Source organism: Eubalaena glacialis, chromosome 13 (genome assembly GCF_028564815.1).
Source record: "Eubalaena glacialis isolate mEubGla1 chromosome 13, mEubGla1.1.hap2.+ XY, whole genome shotgun sequence".
Classification (NCBI taxonomy): Eukaryota; Metazoa; Chordata; class Mammalia; order Artiodactyla; family Balaenidae; genus Eubalaena; species Eubalaena glacialis.
Window position 1 is genome coordinate 57452863 of NC_083728.1, and position 18635 is coordinate 57471497.

General features: G+C 62.5%; 1 protein-coding gene across 5 annotated transcripts; it reads left to right on the forward strand.

The window, feature by feature from the left end:
- The first annotated feature begins 281 nt into the window (after nucleotides 1–281).
- On the forward strand, nucleotides 282–17929 carry TRAF7 (TNF receptor associated factor 7). 5 transcript variants are annotated; one of them, XM_061208434.1, is made up of 22 exons: nucleotides 337–375; nucleotides 2232–2486; nucleotides 7732–7850; nucleotides 8105–8162; nucleotides 9699–9790; nucleotides 11694–11810; nucleotides 12303–12395; nucleotides 12563–12596; nucleotides 13261–13444; nucleotides 13547–13681; nucleotides 14343–14560; nucleotides 14643–14716; nucleotides 14943–14991; nucleotides 15078–15205; nucleotides 15402–15484; nucleotides 16220–16259; nucleotides 16361–16477; nucleotides 16563–16685; nucleotides 16839–16958; nucleotides 17047–17178; nucleotides 17259–17378; nucleotides 17550–17929. In XM_061208434.1, the coding sequence occupies exons 3-22, from the start codon at nucleotides 7770–7772 to the stop codon at nucleotides 17562–17564; spliced, it is 2013 nt and encodes a 670-aa protein (XP_061064417.1). In that variant the 5' UTR covers nucleotides 337–375; nucleotides 2232–2486; nucleotides 7732–7769; the 3' UTR covers nucleotides 17565–17929. The 5 variants fall into 5 exon arrangements, with proteins under 5 accessions (XP_061064420.1, XP_061064416.1, XP_061064419.1 ...); XM_061208433.1 differs by lacking the exon at nucleotides 2232–2486 and having other exon boundaries at nucleotides 283–375; XM_061208436.1 differs by lacking the exon at nucleotides 2232–2486 and having other exon boundaries at nucleotides 283–375; nucleotides 13547–13675.
- Nucleotides 17930–18635: the final 706 nt, after the last annotated feature.

Genomic DNA, 18635 nt, shown 5'->3' on the forward strand with positions numbered 1-18635 from the left:
ATCGAGCCTTGACATTTCTTTTGGGGGCGGTCTCCCGGACCCGACACCCGAAGCTCCACCCTTTTGCAGAGGCCATTGAACTTAACTGTGAGCGACGGATATACATAGCCAATCAGAGTCCGATCTGCAACATAGAGTGATTCTGAAGCCACCAATCCCGCCCCGCAACATCTGAGCCGCCGGAAGTCGTAGTTTCTGAAGAGCCTCAAGTAAGGCGGCCGCCTGGGGCCCCGAGAGCCAGGGAACTGCAAATCCCGGCGGGCACAGCGCCTGAGCGCTTCCGGCTCGAACGTCCTGTCCCTTTCCCGGCCAGCGGTAGAGGGGGCACGATGAAGCGGGAGGGTGGCGCTGCGGTTCCCGAGCGGCCACGGGCGGGTGAGTGTCCTAGCGGCGTGCCGGGCCTGGGGCTCGCGCCTTGGGCCCGCGCGGTGTGGCGAAGGGCCGGCGTGTTGGTGTCTGGGGAATGGGTCGGGCCTGGGGGGCGGGGCTGAGACGCGCCGGGGTCTCCCCCGTCAGTCCGTCTGTCTGTCAGCTGGTCCGTCACTCACTCCCTTTCTCCATTCTCTCCTTTATTCATTCCTTCTTCCTGCGTTTACTGATCGCCGCCGGATGCCCAGCACTGTCGTAGGCGCGGGGAGACTGCGGAGAGCATGATCCCAGTTCTCCTAGGCTCTTCTCGTGCAGGGTTTGTCACCCTCGCCACTCTTGATACTTCGTGCCCATCATTCCCTGCTGTGCCTTGTAGGGTGTTGAGCAGTATCCCTGGTGTCCACCCACTAGATACCAGTAACCTCCCCCACCCCCGAGGTGACAACCAAAAATGTCTACAGACATTTCCAAGCGTACCCCCTTTGACAGCGGGTGATCTAGAGAGGGGCGCGGGATTGACAATACGCAGACACAGTCATGAGGATTTGTGATAGGTGCTATGAAAAAAAGAAGTAAGGTGTTGAGAAAGAGAGTACCGGGGGCTCCTGAATGGCTTGGGGAGGGGGCACCTACAGTGAGCATCCCATCCTGGAAAGTTGCTGGAAGAGCTTTTCGGGCAGAGGTAGCAAGATGTGCAAAGGCCCAGGGTGAGGAAGCTCAGCGGACACCAGTGGGGACTGGCAACGTCGTGAGAGGTGAATTGGTGAAAACACACCAGAGTGCAGGATGGGGATTATATTGTGCTTACAAGGGAAGCTGTTGGAGAACTCAAGCACAGGAGAGAGGGCATCAGATCTAAGTCTAGTAAAGAGCCTCTGGTTGTGAGTGGAGAATGGACTGCTGGATTCAGTGGGGAAGTAGGAGAGAGCGAGGAGGCTGACTTGTGTGCAGAGGAGAGTGGGTTGGGGCCCTCCTCTCCTAGTTCTCACTGGGTCTGGCTGCCCGGGCCTGGTTGTCTTGAGCCAGGTCAGGGTGGTCAGCTGCGGATGAGTCTGGGGTCCTGCTGGATCGCACCCTGCTCTAGTGGGGAGGGGTTCCACCCTACTTTGCTGTGTCCCTTGCTTAGAGCTCTGTGCTGCCCAGCCTGTCAGCACACCCTTCTCCCATCCCTCAGACCCCTCCCCCCACACACACACACACAGGCCCCCTCTCCTGGGGCCTGCCCACCCCCTGGCCTTGGCCAACTATGTGGACTCTCTCTTCCTCATTCCTTTTCTTGGGCCTCTCCCTTCCCACACCCCTTCCCCTCTCCGTCATAAATTCCCACTTTCACTGCTCTGTGCATTCAAGTTTCTCCATGGAAACCCCAGGCCCTGTGTCTCAAGATGCCTGCATCCTATAGCAGTACTATCTCCAGGAAGCCAGAACCTCCCTCAGGGGGAGAGCAGGGAAAAGGGCAGTCTGGCTGAAAGAGACAGGCTGGGAAGGAGCGTAGGGCCTGGCCTGCAGTGGATGTGAACCTTAGCCAGTTGGCTGGACAAAGGAATGGACAGTTTGGGAAATGGAAGAAGATGCAGTTGAAGGGCCTGAGCCGCTTGGGAGGCTTCGGCAGCCCAGACACGGTGATTTGGCCGCTAGCTGGCATGGCTTGGGGAGGGGCTGGCTTACATGCAAGGTGGAGCTCCTCAGTTTGCCCGCGGCAACAGAGGAAGCAGAAGGAACAGGGCTTTGGTCAGCCTTGGCCGTGACCCCTCGCTGGCTGTCTGTGCCTGGGGTGGCCTCTCGGCTTCCATTTTCAGTTTTCAGGGAGGAGCTGATGTCAGTGGAGCCTTCACTGTTAACTCACATGGCATCTCTCACAGTTCCTTCCAGACTTGGGTACATCCACTCCATTTAATAGGTGAGAAATCCGAGGACCTGGCAGACAAGTAACTTGCCCAGAGTTGCACACCTGTTAAGTGGCAGAAGCAGAATTTGAACTCAGGTCTGAGTCTGGCACTTGTGGGTGGGCACCTAGGACTTCAGACCTCTGGCTCAGACCCATGAAGATGGACCTACCAACCCCTCTCAGCAGATGCCTTCAGTGTCCGCTGTGCACTGGCCGTGGGGCAGAAGAGGTATGGTTGCTCCCCGGAGGAGCATGGAGTCAGGTGGGGCAGGCGAAGCAGGAGGTGGGCATTGGGGGGTTGCTGACGTCACTGTGCACACCTGGCCCTTGGCCGCCCTAGGCAGGAGGAGGCGGGCTGTCTGGAAGCCTTTTGGAGAGGTGAACAATCCCAGGAGCACCTAGGGAGGGCACCCAGTGGGGAAGGAGCAGCCCAGCAGACACCAGGACTGGAGGAATGTGCCAGAGGGCTGGATGGTGAGGGCTAGATGGAGGAGTGGGCTGGGCCAGACCTCTGCCCTCCACGCTCCCGGTCACCTCCAGACCCAGATCTGGCCCAGAGACTGCGTGCGCTTCTTGACTTCTACAGGGGAGCAAGAAGGAGGAAGCCCAGGAGACAGAAGCCACACAGGGAGCAATGAGAAAACGGCCAAGGGAGCCTGGAGGTGCAGACTGGGCCCAGGCACTGCTGGCCACTTGGCTCTTGGGCGAAGGCCCAGGGCCTGTTTCCATGAGTTTAGACCCACTAATTTAGGAACATGCTTCCCAGTTCCGCCCCTGCAGTTGAGGCTAGGCTGGGCACTGAAGTGGAGGGAAGGTGTGGACAGGAAAAAGTGGCCCTGCAGCCGGACACTGAGATAGGGGGATGAATGCCACCTCTTCCCAGAACATTCTCTCCCTGCTCTGGATCTGGCCAACCCCTTCCTCTAGAAAGCCCTCTGGATGTCCCCCAGGCTGGGCCAGGTTCCCACCTCATACATGGCCATCAGATGCGGGAAAAAAAGGATGGGGAGATGAGGCTGGCCCCAAGGGCACTGGGGAAGGGAAGGCATTCCCATTGCCAAGTGGGGGTTAAGGCCAGGCCGCAGAGCAGGAGAGGCTCCCTCCCTCTAGCACAGGGGGCTGGGGAGGCTGGGGAGGCTGGACCTGGACAGGAAAGGCCAGGAGGCTGGGTGGAGGGTGCAAGGGGGCAGAGCCCTTGGGAGGGGAGGTCACAGCAGGTGTCTAGGCAGGCAGGTTTGAAACCTCTGGGGAGTCCGGGCTGTGGATACTGAGGGAAGGATGGCAAGGTGAGGGCAAAGGTCTGGGCTGAGTGCTGGGAGGGAAGGGAGGCCGGGCAGACCTCAGATCAGGGCCTGCTGAGGGGGTTCCCAGCATCACACCCTGCCTGTTTGGGATGGAAAAGGCATATGAAGGGGACTCCAAGAAACAGCCAAGGGAAGTGTGTGTGGCTTTGCTATGGCAACCGGGCCTGTGTCTATAGGATTTGGCAGCCTGGCCTGGGCTTGGGCCTGGGGGACTGGGGGCCCAGGGAAGGGCTTACTCGGGGGCTGTGCAGTCTGCAGGTGATGCCAGGGGCTGCATCTGGAGCTCCGGCCACAGTCCAGCCAGCTGGCCACCCACGGCTCCGTGGCAGGAAGGGCCGAGGATTCCCAAGCCACCCACGCTCCTCCCTGGGGCAGTCGGTGCCAAACGTATGGCCTGACGGCATTTGTAGGGCAGTCCACCCCCTCGCTGGCTCAGCATGTGCTGTTCAGGGAACCCCACCACATCTGCTGCCTGGGGCTATCAGAGGAGCTGCCTTGAGGTGGGGCTCGGCCTCGTCTGGCCACCCCACTGCCCCTGCCCCCAGCTCTGGCATGACCAGCCTAGGCCGCCGCTCCACTGGCTGCCAGCCACGGGACCATGCCTAACCCACACCCCCTCTGGGTACTTCTTAAGGGAAAGGGGGGTTATGTCCCACAGTCCTGAGGGTGAGGCCCCAGAAGATCCCTTTGGGCTCCCTCCAGGGGACAGGCTGAGGAGGGGCCCCGATGGAGCTGGCCTGCCCTCCTGCGCAGGCTGCTCAGAGAATGGGGCTGGTGAGGGGCTTTCCTGAAGAGGGGCTGTGGTGGAGAAGTGCAGGGGCTGGGGCGTTCTGGGCAGATCTCTGGTTCCTCATTGGGCGGTGGGTGCACCGCAGGCCCCAGGAACCCCTTAGACATGGATGTGGGTGGACAAAGACCCCTGGGTCTTGACCCCTGGCTCAGGCGAGGCAGGGGACAGGCTGCTCCTGCACGGACCCTAAGCATCCGTAGGTCCCACTCTCCCATCAGCCTTATCCAAGGTGGACAGCCCCATTTCCATCAGGACCTGGGGACTTTTCTCTTTCTGGGATAGAATCCCTGAGTCCCTCCCCTGGGCTCTGCTGAGGCACCTGGGAACAGGAGGTGTGGGGACTTGGCAGGGAGTGGGGAAGGACTGAGGGGAAGCCCTTTCTCGCCCTCCCCAACCCCAGGTCTCCCTAGTCGGCCCATCCCACGGCTTTTCCCAGTTTGAGAGAGGCCAGGCTCTGGGTTGGGTGAGGATTCTTGCTCTAGTTGACAACTTCTTGCCTGCCTAAGAGCCTCGGGCTGACTGTGGGGTGGGGAAGAGGCCTCCTCCCCTGGGGGGCCAGGGCACACCCCCAGGACAGCTGGGCCCAGCCTCCCTGTAGCCCCAGCCAGGGGAGTGCTGCGTGTGCTGTTGCGTTTCTGGGTTTTGGCCTCCAGAGCCAGAGAATACTGGGGAAGACTATTATTGTGAAATGCAGCCCACAGGGACCGGCCTGAGGGCAGGCCGAGGGCATCTTGCTCAATTCCGAGATGCTGTGGATGCAGTCTCCGGTTCTGGTTCCGGGTGGGCGGGGCGAGCAGGGTCTTCCCCCCACCCCCCTGTCCAGGGCTGGGGCTGCACACTGAACCCTGTGAACCGGGAAATGGTTCCCTCCCTCCTTCCCTCACTCAGCTTGGTTCACGGGCCAGTCTTGTACGTCCCCTACGGGGTCCTGTGTCATCGCTGCGGGCCTGACCGCTATTGGCTGTCTGCGGACTTTCCGGCCCGATTTGCATGTTGCCCTGCGGGCCCTGCGTGCCTTTCTGTTTACTTCACTTCAGAGTGCAGGACAGCCAGACGCCAGCTCTCCCAGGCTGCAGCAACAGGCACTTGGGCACCCGGCACCGAAGGGGGGTGGGCAGCGGGCTGGCTGAGGTCCTGGGGGAGCGCCTGCTGTGGTCCTGGCCACCCGGACCGTGGGTGCCGCTTGCTGGAGCCAGCAGCTGGCTTCTTGGCCCTGGGAGCTTGCACTGCAAGGAGCAGATGGATTGTAAAATCCAGGTCAGTGTCAACCAGTGGCCTCCCTGTGACACCCCCCACTTCCGCCCCTGTGGTGCTAAGGCTGGAGCCAACCCTGGGTTTCCCCAAAGGGCGGAGCTTTTCATGCTGATGCGATGAGTCTTGGAGCTCCCACGCTCCACCGTCTGGACCTCACCGCAGCCAGAGTGTCCTTACCCCAAGCGGGGCGGCCCCCAAGACTTCCTGCTTAGCGTGCAGACTCGCAGCGGGGCTGGAGGTGGGCTTCTGGACAAGCCCCTTTCACCCCTCTGCCTGAGGGCCTGGCGCTGCCCAGTCTCAGGAGCCCCCATCTCTCCCCTGAGAGGACAAGCCACCAGACAGCCTGGGCTGGGGCAGGCAGCCAAGCCCCTCGAATCACAGCAGGGAGAGTGGTGGGCAGGACGGGGGGGCTTTGGCCAAGCTCTCAGGACCCCCTATCTAGCCAGACCCACAGGGGCTCAGAGCCCTGCGGGGGAGGTGCCTCATGGCAGTGCCAACTGCAGGGGCCAAGAGCCGCCCTGTCAATGCCTGAGTCTCAAAGTTTGGGAGGGTGGCGTGCAGGTGGCATTTGAAGGGGTGGGCAGCTTGGGAGCACAGTGCAGTGGGCGGAGTATGGTTGAGAGCCCACCCCCTCCCTGCAGACCTGCAGGCTGGGTTGGGGGACCATTGGGTGGGCCCCAGGTCACACTGCTTGGCCGTGGGGGGGTGGGGCGTGGAAGTCGCTAGATGGTCCAGGTCAGGAGGACCTGGTGTAGAAGGTGCCAGAACCAGCTGGACTGTACAGTGGCTCTCTGCTGGACTCACAGTAGGGGGCAGAGAGCATCTCCTGCCTTCTCCCACAGTGCGGGGGGCTTAGCAGCCCTTCCCCCCTGGAGCCTCACAGTCCTGCAGGACTCCAGACCACAGGGTGGGCCCCTGCCTGCCACGTGGCCCCAGGAGCAAGATGAGCCTGACCTCCTAGAGCAGTTCCTGATGCTGGTCTGATGACTGGGCCGGGCGCCAGGCAATGAGCCCACAGTCCAGGGGATGCTGCTGGGGGTCTCCTGAGGTGGAGAGCTCAAGTGGGCCTGTTGACAGCAGTCCTGAGCGTGTGGCCTTCCTCCCCGTGGCGAGCTTGGCTTCAAGCCGGCGGTCTCGTGGCTGTCAACACAGCCGACCGCTGCAGGGGGAGACTGTGCTCCTGGCTACAGACTGTTGAGGGTCCTGACATGGGGAAGACCGCTCCCAGGGGGTGCCTGCTGATAGGGCCACCACAGGGTGGGCGCTGTCTCGGGAATGGAGCAGCTCTCCCTGGGGTCCCGTCCTAGTGTGAGCTGCTGACTGGGTCTTCTTTTCTTTCTAATCTCTTCCTACTCTGTGGATACACCTGGGCCTGGCCAGCTCTCTCAGGGCCCATCTAGCCCCTCTCTTCTTGGGTGGGAGTCACCAGAGACCTGGGATGATTCCCACCGTGCCTTCTCCCTGTCACCCCAGCCCTTGAGACTGGGTCACACTGGGGCACCCTTTGTTCCTGGAGTGGGTGACCTGCACAAGGTCAAGAGTCGGAGCTCTTCGCTCCTCCCCCGCCTGAAGGGGCTTTCTGCATGTGATGAGGGTGGTGAGGAGCTGGGCTCCAGGTGCGTCACCCACAGGTTTTCTGTGGGCATGGCCAGCATCCCCGACATCCTGCAGACCAGGCAGCTTCGGCCTGACCACACCTGCCCTGGCAGGAAACAGGCCTGTGGCTTTGTCCTGCCGTGTATACCCAGCCTTGGCCCCAGGGACATTCAGACCTTGGACCCAGAGGAGCAGACAGAGCAGGGGTGAGGGGCTCTCCAGCTCTGGGGTGGAGCTGGTGGGCTTTTCCAAAGGGCTAAGCCTTAAAGCAAGGTAGAACTGAGTGTCAGCTGCCTGCTTGCACCCAGGGTCTCCTCCTTTCCTCTGGCCTGTGCACACCTGGGACGGGAGGGAGGGGAAGGGACTTTGCCCGCATGGACCTGCCCTTGTTGGGATTGGTGGTGGAGAGAGACTGAAGCGTGCCCTGTGGTGGACTGGCCAGAGGGGGCCTGCCTGTGTGGAGCGGCCCCACCAACTGACAGGGGCTTGGCCACCACCTCCAAAGCCCTTCATTTGTGCTCCACCCATAGGGGACGCTGCCCGAGGACCTTAGATGCCTCTCTAGAGCATGAGCTCGGGCAAGAGCGCCCGCTACAACCGCTTCTCCGGGGGGCCTAGCAACCTTCCTACCCCAGACGCCGCCACCGGGGTAAGGGGGACACCCTCGGGGAACGGTCTGCCTCTGTGCACACCCCACATACCCAGGGCCCCAGAAGAGCTTCCAGAGCAGTCTTCTCCCTACCTGGAGGTCCCTCGGGTGGGCCATGCCATGTGTGTGGTTGGCATGTCCAAGTATATGCACGCATGTGGACTCGTTAGTGGGAAAGCATGTCAGCTCATGTCCACGTGTGTGTCCACATCCTCGCTGGGGTCAAGGCCAAGTCTCATCTGTTCTCTCTCCAGACCAGAATGGAAACGACCTTCGGGCCCGCCTTTTCGGCTGTCACCACCATCACAAAAGGTGAGCCTGTGAGCCCAGGCCAACCTGGGCTGGGCAGGAGTCCCCCATCCTGCTCCCTCCTGTTCCACTGTCGCATCCTCCTCCCACACCCCCACATCCTCCTGCACCTGCCTTCCGGGGCCTCGCCTGCCGCCTCTCTGGGGTGGGCTGCCCGACTTCCCTGGCACCACTTTGCACACCTGTCCTTTATCAAGTGACCCCTGACTCGTCCCACCCAGGCTTCTAGCAGCCTCTGAAAGGTCAGGACTGGGGACCAGGCTGGGCATGGGGAGGTGATAAGAAGTACTCACAGGGTCCTTTCCCGAGTCTGGTCCCATGGTTGAGCCCTCAGCACTGTGTGTTCTGGGAGGTGGTGAGGAACTAGACCACGAGGGCACAGCCTCATTCCCGAAGACACGAGGGCATGGGGCCCCTCCTGTCAGGACCGGTGCTTCTGGGGAGCAGTGTGTGTTCTTTTGCCTTTTCAGGACTCTGCCCCTCGTAGGAGGGCACCAGCTGCTAATTAGTTTTTTAATTGCTTTTCCATGGTATCTTCTGGATACACTTTTCGGCGGGGTCACCAGGCTGCCATGGACATCTGCTCACACAGGCTCCTTTTTACCGCTGGGTGACCCCCTCGGGGGCTGTGAAAGAGCCCTCTTTTTTTCTTAGATGTTCTTTTCTGAGGAAAAAGCAAATAAACATACCCCTTAATTGCATCACCCGAGTAATTGTTCTTTAATTTCTTATCTACCTTTAGAAACCATGTAGCACCCTGTCATGGCAGTCAAAAGCTCCCGGGCAGAGAGTAACGGGGGCCTGTCTCTCCCGTGGCCAACCCAGCGACCCCCTCAGTGTCAGGGATGGTCAGAGCCAGTGACCAGGCACGAACAGTTGCCTCGCCCAGCCCCTCTCATTACAGATAGAGAAACTGAGGCCCAGTCACAGGGCAGCCAGTTGAAGCCTGGATCATGAACCAGGCCTTTGGGGCTGGTTGTTGTGACATCTGGCCCTGGCTGGGGCCTGAGACCAGTGTTGGCCACTGTAGGCCTCTGGCTGCTGCCTTCAGGGCCTGTGAGGCTGGCTCCTGTTCCCACGTGGACCCCTGACCAGTGCCTTCTCTGGGCAGCCGGGGTGACGTGAAGGAGGAGGAGGGACATGCCTTCAGCAGCCTTCCCTGTAGGAGGCCAAGAGGGCCTGTGGCCAGTTCCTGATTCTGGCCGCACCAGGGGAGGAGGTGGGCGGAGAGGGGACCTAGACCACCAGGCTGCCATCCTGGCCCCACCACGTACCAGCTGAGGGGCCTCGGACCTCTCTGCCTGTGGGTGGCAGGGCTGGGGCTGGGAGCTTCTGGGCACAGCACTGGGACTGTCCAGGGCAGGCTGAGCCTTGCGGGTGAGCTGCAGGTACTGGTTAGACCTGGGAAGGCAACCACAACCCCCAGCCCAGCCTCCGCCCCTGCCTGGCCCATCTGCGAAGGAGCCCACTGCCTGCCACGGTGGCCAGGCCTCCCCGCACGGCCCCGCTCGCAGCATCTCAGCCCTCTTTTCTTCACAGCCGATGGGACGAGCACATACAAACAGCACCGCAGGACGCCCTCTTCCTCCAGCTCCCTCGCCTACTCCCCGCGGGACGAGGAGGACAGCATGGTAGGTCTGCGCCTTGCTCCCCCGTCCCCACCCCTCCAGAGCCCGCCTCCCACCATGCCCTCCCTCCAGGCGCCCGGGGCCCAGGAGGAGCTGAAGGTGGGGGCTCAGCCGCGAGCTCAGGTCAGAGGGTGAAGCAAGCTGGTGTCAGGGGCCCAGCATGTGCGACACCCTGAGGCCTGAGCACCCATGGCTGGGTTTCCAGAGAGAGGCTCTGGTGAGGGTGGCTGAGCCAGAGAGTGTGGCGCCTGCAGGCTGAGAGGAGGCAAGTTTGGCTCCATCTTGTGGGGGTGGGAGCCACAGAAGGTTCATTCGGGAGGGTAACAAGATCAGATCCCCATTTTTTTTTTTAATTTTTTTTTTTTGGGCTGCGTTGGGTCTTTGTTGCTGCATGTGGGCTTTAGTTGCGGTGAGTGGGGGCTACTCTTCTTTGCGGTGCGCAGGCTTCTCATTGCGGTGGCTTCTCTTGTTGCGGAGCACGGGCTCTAGGGCGCGCAGGCTTCAGTAGTTGTGGCTCACGGGCTCTAGAGTGCAGGCTCAGTAGTTGTGGCGCACAGGCTTAGTTGCTCCACGGCATGTGGGATCTTCCCGGACCAGGGCTTGAACCTGTGTCCCCTGCATTGGCAGGTAGATTCTTAACCACTGCACCACCAGGGAAGTTCCCAGATCCCCATTTTTAAAGCTTCCTCTGTTGCTGAGCAGAGGATGAATGGGTGGGTTGCCGGGTAGAGGCAGAGGCCCCAAGTCTGGGGTTCCTGACGAGGGAGACGGGGTTCAGCAGGTGGGGAGAGATGGACAGGCCCAGGCTGGGGTCAGTGAGGAAGGGCTTTGGGTCAGAGTTGGAGCTGGCTGTCGGTGCCCAGGCCATGTGGCCAGGGTCACAGTGGCCATTCCCTGTTTGTCTGTCCTCGCCCGGCTCTGGGACTGCTGCGGGAAGCGAAGCCTGGCCCGGCTGGTGGGCGCTGCCCTGGTGAGGGAGGTCCCTGTCTGCGGGCATGCTGGGGACACTGATCTCTGCTGCACCCGCTCGGGGAAGCCGGGCCCTGGAACTGCCCGGCCAGCCTCCCTCTGCCCGCGGTGGGTCCCACACCCCAGGCTGGCGGGGAGGGGATCATTCCAACAGTCCCCACACCCACAGAGGCTCAGACAGAGGCAGCCAGGCCCCAGAGTGGCTGGGACCTAGAGGGGGCAGGTGGGCTGGGCGTGGAGGCAGGAGGTTTATGGCTCATGAATGAAGCTTTGGGCCAGGAGGGGAGGAGCGTGGAGAGCGATTGCTCTTGGAGTATCTCTTCTAGAGGGTTCCAGGCCCAGAGGGGAGGAAGGGACAGTACCCCTTGCCCTGGCACTCCCCCAGATCCGTGTTTCTGGTGGCTCAGGCAGAGACGAGCACCCGTGGCCCCCCCTTCTGCTCTCAGAAGCTTGGCTGGGGTTTGGTGGGGGTGTCCCCGCCTCCCCCTAGGGAGCCTCACTGGCCTGGGCTAGTGTGCCCGGCCAGGACGGCCAGGTGGGTGGCTGAGCCCAGCGGGCACCTGGAGCCCTGCAGCTTCCCGTGGCCAGCCTTCCACCCCCTTCCCTCCAGCAGTCTGAGGGCCGTGGCCACCCCCGCCCCAGGATTGGCTGGTGGAGGTGTCCCCTCTGCGGCCTACATTCCCTCACGGGAAGCAGGAAGCAGGCCGAGCGTGTCCTCGTAGAATTGAATAGCAGGAAGTCTCTCCATTTACACAAAGAAAGTTGGCAGATGTGAGCAGGCGTCCCAACCACAGGGCCGGGACTGCCAGGCAGGCGGGGCCTGGGCGTCACACCGGCTCCCCGCGCACAGCCGGGCCGTGGGCTAAGTGGGCGCCCACTGGGACGGGGGTCCGAGCCCAGCCCTCCTGCCAGCTGACGGCCGCCTGTCTGCCCGCAGCCCCCCATCAGCACCCCGCGCCGCTCTGACTCGGCCATCTCTGTCCGCTCCCTGCACTCGGAGTCCAGCATGTCCCTGCGCTCCACGTTCTCTCTGCCCGAGGAGGAGGAGGAGCCGGTAGGTGTGGCCAGGCAGGCTCGGTGCAGACTCCAAGGGACCCTCCCCGTCCTGGGGCGGTGGGGGCACCTTCCCCGCAGGCCCTGATCGGGGCCCCTGATCCGCACGGGTCCACGTCAGGGACTCGGGGGGCTGGGCTGGGTCCCCCAGGCACGTTCTTCTCACTCCCCACCCCAGGGGCTGCCCAGGCATCAGCTTTGGGAATGAAAGGCGGGTCCCACATGGGGCCCTTTCTAGTCTCTGTCCCAGGGAGAGGGTAGGTGTCATGGGGTGAGGGCATGGCTGGAGGGATCCTTCCTGCTCAGGTCTGCTGGAGCTCAGGCCCAGCCCTAGCCTTCAGCGGACTCCTCCTCTCAGGACACACCCCGGCCGAGGTGCTTCCACCCCAAGAGGGCAGCCCAGGCCCACAGGGGAAGGGGCTGGGTGCCCTGGGTGCCCGCACCCATGTCAGCAGTCCCAGGCCCCACCCTCACCCAGCCCTGCCTGTTCTAGGAGCCGCTGGTGTTTGCCGAGCAGCCCTCGGTGAAGCTCTGCTGCCAGCTCTGCTGCAGTGTGTTCAAGGACCCTGTGATCACCACGTGTGGGGTGAGGCTGCCCCTCCCCGACCTGTGCACCACCGTGAGGCCCCTTTCATGGGGAGCCTTGGCCTCGCTCACAGGCCTGGTCTGGCCGCCCAGCAGGTGCCCTTTGCAGTGGGCACGGGGTGGGGGCAGCTCTGCGGCCACACCCCAATCCGCCCGTTGTCTCCACAGCACACCTTCTGTCGAAGATGCGCCTTGAAGTCAGGTAGGGCCCTCTCAGCCTAGGCTCGGCCACCTTTATTCCCCAGCGGTGGGGAGGTCCCTCCGGGGAGGTCCGGCCTGGGCCCAGCACTGATGGAGACCCTGGCTGCACAGCTGCTTCTCCCTAGTCCTCCTGCGGCAGTGGTTCCTGGGTGACTGCTCGGGCCAGGCTCAGGCCAGGCTCAAGACCTTGACGAGCATGGCAGCTCAGAGCCCGCCCCACGGGGGGTGTGGGTGGGCCTTCTGGGCACAGCGCCCACTCTCTCGGACGCTGCCCCTGCTGTCAAGGCTGCCGGCCTCACTGTCTCAGGCCTTAGCGGCTGGCCCAGGGCTGGCCCTCTCCATGCTCTGTCCCCAGCTCTCTTGGCCCTGCCCCAGACTCTCGGGTCAACTGAGAGGCCTCTGCCACCACCTGCTCACACAGTGGTCATTCTCGGTGGCCCAGCCGTGCACCCTTTCCTGTTCTGGGCGCTCCAGAGGGAAGGTAGACGGGTGGATTAGGCCCCTGACAGAGGCTCAGCCCACCCAGCTGGGAGAGCGTGTTCCAGGCCTGCCGCCCACCAGGGAATGGTCTCCCCCAGAGCAGCCTGGCCACAGTGCCCAGGGCAGGGCTGCCAGGGGAGATGGTGGCCGGGTGGGCTGTGGGGTCAGCATGCCCTCCCCCCCAGAGAAGTGTCCCGTGGACAATGCCAAGCTGACGGTGGTGGTGAACAACATCGCGGTGGCTGAGCAGATTGGCGAGCTCTTCATCCACTGCAGGCACGGTTGTCGGGCAGTGGGGGGCGGGAAGCCCACTGTCTTTGAGGTGGACCCCCGAGGGTGTCCCTTCACCATCAAGCTCAGCGCCCGGAAGTAAGTGCCCCCCTCCATCCCCAGTCCCCACCCCCCAGGGGTACTGAGAACCGGTGCCCCTGGGGACTCAGCCTCCCCCCACCCACGTCCCACCTCCCCCAGGGACCACGAGGGCAGCTGTGACTACAGGCCTGTGCGGTGCCCCAACAACCCCAGCTGCCCGCCCCTTCTCAAGATGAACTTGGAGGCACACCTCAAGGAGTGCGAGCACATCAAGTGTCCCCACTCCAAGTACGGGTGAGTGGGCGGGGGTGGGCGCACGGGGCTGCCCCGGGGTGGGGGTGGGTGGGCCTGAGGGGACGAGTGGGCCTGGGCTGGCATTCACGGTCCCTCCTTCAGCAAACCTTGGTTGAGATCCGCCTGTCTGCCGGGCTCTGGGGAGACGACCTTAGCGGGAACCACACCATCGTCTGTGTAATTACAAAGCGAGGTACAGGTGCTGAGGAGACCTACGCACCATGGGAACACGGGGGACGGAGCGGTCAGGGAGCTGCGGGTGGTTGGGGAAGGCACGAGCTGAGAACGAATGCATGCGTGGGCACGAGCCAGGCAAAGACCTGGGTGAGGGCTTCCGGCAGCTGGCGGAATTGAGAGCAGAGGGGAGGTGGGGTGAGAGAAGAGGCAGCAGCTGGCTCTTTAGGGCGGAAGCTGGTGAGGTGGTGGAGGAGCCCTTGAAGAGCTCTGAGCAGGAGTGAAGTGACTGGATTGCTGGGTAGAAGCAGGATGGGTAGGTGGGTTGGTGGGCATGCAGGTATGCAGAGGATGGTGGCCCATCGGGGCTGCAGTGGGCACAGAAGTGGGATTTGAGAGAGATTCTTGGGGTTGGGGAGGCAAAGGGAAGGTCCCAACTGGGCGGGCAGTTGAGCAGGTGGGCAGGGCAGCTGTCCTGTCCCTCCAGGTGCACGTTCATCGGAAACCAGGACACGTATGAGACGCACTTGGAGACCTGCCGCTTCGAGGGCCTGAAGGAGTTCCTGCAGCAGACGGATGACCGCTTCCACGAGATGCACGTGGCGCTGGCCCAGAAGGACCAGGAGATCGCCTTCCTGCGCTCCATGCTGGGCAAGCTCTCAGAGAAGATCGACCAGCTGGAGAAGAGCCTGGAGCTCAAGTTCGGTGAGAGCCTGGCCCAGAGGTGGCAGGGGTGCAGCCCCTCCTCCTGGTCCCTGACACCCTTCTCCTGGTCCCTGCTACACAGATGTCCTGGATGAAAACCAGAGCAAGCTCAGCGAGGACCTCATGGAGTTCCGGAGGGACGCGTCCATGTTGAATGTGAGCGGGCAGGGGCCAGATGCAGGGAGGTGGGGTGGGGTGGGGGACACAGGACCATCTCTCAGCTTGGGTCCCAGCAGGAGGCTTGTTCCCACTTATGATTAGGTGTCTGTGCTGGGAGGGCTGTTGCTGCATCTGCCCTGCCCCGGCAGAGCTCAGGCCTGGGGCCATGGAGGGCTGTGGAGCCCTGCCCACCCCACCCTCTGCTCTACTCTTGGCCTCGCAGGACGAGCTGTCCCACATCAATGCACGGCTGAATATGGGCATCCTAGGATGTGAGTATGGGCCCACTGCCGCTCCCGCCGCCATCCCCGAAGCCCCCTCCAGTTCCCCCATCACCAGTTCCCCCATCTCTCTGCAGCCTACGACCCGCAGCAGATCTTCAAGTGCAAAGGAACTTTTGTGGGTCACCAGGGCCCCGTCTGGTGTCTCTGCGTCTACTCAATGGGGGACCTGCTCTTCAGCGGCTCCTCTGACAAGACCATCAAGGTGGGTAGGGTCTTGCCTAGGGGCTTGGCAGCCTGGCAGGGCAGGGGTGGGCATTGCACACCAGCCTCTGCCGGCTCCAGGCCTGCCCATGGATGGGGCTTTCTCCCCTCCCCCCATGCTCATGTCATTCCTGCCATGGTGCCCCCTGCCACTGGGCTGACCCTGCTGGGACCTGCCCTGATCCTGGTCTCTGCAGGTGTGGGACACGTGTACCACCTACAAGTGTCAGAAGACGCTGGAGGGCCATGATGGCATTGTGCTGGCACTCTGCATCCAGGGGTGAGTACAGGCACACGTGTGTCCACAGACCACAGGGCCCATGTGGAGCCGGGGATGGGAGGTCCTGTGGACCGTGAGCTTGAGTCCGTGGCTGCACGTGTCCTAGAGTGGCTCTGTCTGCTCCTCCTGGGAGACGCCCTCGACCCTGAGCAGGGCTGAATCATGGGTGGCAGCATGTGGGCCTTCCACCTCTGAAGCTGTACATTCACAGAGCAGAGCCTTGGCCCTGGAGAGCCTCAGGCAGCCAGAGGACAGAGGTGGGACCAGAGAGTGGAGGCAGGGGCTCAGCTACTGCTGGCCGACAGCCAGAGCCCGGGGCGCAGCACCACAGAGAAGCCTGCCTGGCCACCCCCTCACCCCCAGGGTGCCCCTTCTAGACCTTCCCTCCTGTCTTGTGTCATGAGGCTTCATGTTGTGGGCGTGAGTGTGTGAGTGTGTGTGTATGAGAGAGAGATGCTGGCTCACAGGAAGCAACAGCTTGACTGCCAGCAACACTAACAGGGGTAATTACCTCCCAGCTCAGCTGTCAGATGCTTGCCAGGCAGGCACAGGGCTGGGCCTCCACTTCCAAGGTCCCCTCGCTGAGACAGAAAACCGAGGCTGGGCTGAGCAGTGATCCTGGCAGTGGCCCAGGCTGCTGGTTCCCAGTGGCCAGTGCTCCCCCAGCCTGGCCAGGGCATTGTCAGCGAGGGTACTGGCTTCTCGCACCCTGACACCTTGGCTTTGCTTCCCCAGGTGCAAGCTTTACAGCGGCTCAGCCGACTGCACCATCATCGTGAGTGGGGCCGGCGGGCGGGCCGGGACCCCCAGGCTCGCTGTGCCACTGGGGCCTGGGCTCGGCCGGGGCCTAAGGCTTCCCGTCCTCCCTCCCGCCAGGTTTGGGACATCCAGAACCTGCAGAAGGTGAACACGATCCGGGCCCACGACAACCCGGTGTGCACGCTGGTCTCCTCACACAACATGCTCTTCAGCGGCTCCCTGAAGGCCATCAAGGTCAGGCAAGGTGGTGTACGTGTGTGCGGGGCGGCAGGGTGCCGGTGCCTGCCCCCCAGGCCTGCGCTCACGGCCGCTCCCACAGGTGTGGGACATTGTGGGCACCGAGCTGAAGCTGAAGAAGGAGCTCACCGGCCTCAACCACTGGGTGCGGGCCCTGGTGGCCGCCCAGAGCTACCTGTATAGCGGCTCCTACCAGACAATCAAGGTGCGCCCTCCCTGTGCCAGCTCCATCTGCCCTGCCCCCACGCTGCCAGCGTGGGGAGACCCTCACATGCACCCTGGGTGGTGGGTGGGCTGCTGAGAGGCCCAGGGGATGAGGCACCTGGCCTGGGACTAAGTGGCCCGCACTTGCCCATAGATCTGGGACATCCGGACCCTCGACTGCATCCACGTCCTGCAGACATCTGGCGGCAGCGTCTACTCTATTGCCGTGACGAATCACCACATTGTCTGTGGCACCTACGAGAACCTCATCCACGTAAGAGTGGATGCCAAGGGGCAGGGTCTGACTCTGGGCCCCTGTCTTCCTCGTCTGTGTCTCTGACCTGCCTGTGCCACCCCCTCAGGTGTGGGACATTGAGTCTAAGGAGCAGGTGCGGACCCTGACAGGACACGTTGGCACTGTGTACGCCCTGGCGGTCATCTCAACGCCAGACCAGACCAAAGTCTTCAGCGCATCCTACGACCGGTCTCTCAGGGTGCGAGCTGGCCTACCGACGGTGGGAGGCTCAGGGCGGGTGCCAGGCCTGGGCGGTCCTCATGTCCCATGTGCCCCCAGGTCTGGAGTATGGACAACATGATCTGCACGCAGACTCTGCTGCGTCACCAGGGCAGTGTGACTGCGCTGGCTGTGTCCCGGGGCCGGCTCTTCTCAGGAGCCGTGGACAGCACCGTGAAGGTCAGTGCCTTGGCTCAGGCCATCCAAAGGGGCTGCATGGGGGGAGCGGGGGCGGGGGAGTTGGGATCTAGCGGCCCTGGGCAGGGGGCAGTGAAGGGCGGGTATGGACAGCAGTTGGTTCTGGGGCTGGATGGCCAAAGGGGCACCTGAAACAGAGCCTTTCGCCTGCAGGTGTGGACTTGCTAACAGAATCCAGGCCAGGTCTTGGCTTCCTCTGGGCCTGACCTAGGCCTGTCCAAGTCCGGCGAGCCACATGGCTGGTCTTGGGGTCTCTGCCTGCCCCATGGGAACAGGCAGGCAGACTCAGCCAGGCAGACAGACAGTGCCCTCCCTGCCCTGCGCCCAGTGAGCCTCCCTCTGCTTGGCCTTGTCATCGTCACTGCCAGGACAGTGCCCAGCCCGTCTGGGTGCCAGGTACGACGCTCACCAGGCCCACCCTCCATCCCCACTCCAGATGGACTGTGGGCCTTTTTACTCACCTTTTCTACTGTTTTTAGACTGTATATAAATTTGATTACTTCCTGATTGAAATAAAAGCTGCACAGACTGTGGCTTTGAGTGGGGATGGTCCTCAGGGGGAGGAAGAGGCCACCTGAGGACATTGGGGAGCACAGGCACCAGCAGCCAGTGGGAGGGAAGCTGGGCGAGGACGACAGGAGGCTCCTGTTGACATCCCCAGGATGTACACTCTTGGTGACTTCTCCTCCCTGTCAGGAACAGGCTAGCCCCCCACTTGCCCCAATGTACATACCCCAAAAAAGTGAGCCAGGCAGCTCCATTTTCTGCTGTTTATTGACAGCTGACAGTAGCTCCCTGCCCGGACCCCCCCTCCCCACCTGCTGGCCCTGGCCTGGGCCACCCACTGTGGAGAGGCCAGGTAGCTGGCCAGGCCCATCCACCCGGGGACATGCCAGCACATGACCACTGGAAGGGGCCCCACACACCCAGGCACCACCTTGGCAGACCCCCTCAGCCTACCCGAATCACAATCGCTGGTTTTCGGCGCTTTTTAATTCTTTTTTGTTAAGAAATGTCAAAGTTGTGCCCAACACATGTGGATCAGCAAACACGATAGAGGAGGCCAGTCAGTACTTTTTGGAGGGGGGAGAGAGAGGGAGAGAAGGCGAGAACGACCACACGACACGGCCTCACACCATGAGCAGAGCGTCTGTGGGAACTGGAGCGGGGGTGGGCTGGCTGCGCAGCGCCAGCTCAGGGCCCCAAGGAGGGAGGGTTGGGCACACCCTCACACGCAGC

Excerpts from the sequence above, each read along its gene's own strand:
- TRAF7 (XM_061208433.1), top strand. The coding sequence starts at position 7,770 with ATGAGCTCGGGCAAGAGCGCCCGCTACAACCGCTTCTCCGGGGGGCCT. Across the intron at positions 14,992-15,077 it reads GAATATGGGCATCCTAGGAT|CCTACGACCCGCAGCAGATC; the intron begins GTGAGTATGGGC and ends ATCTCTCTGCAG. Across the intron at positions 15,485-16,219 it reads CTGGCACTCTGCATCCAGGG|GTGCAAGCTTTACAGCGGCT; the intron begins GTGAGTACAGGC and ends TTGCTTCCCCAG.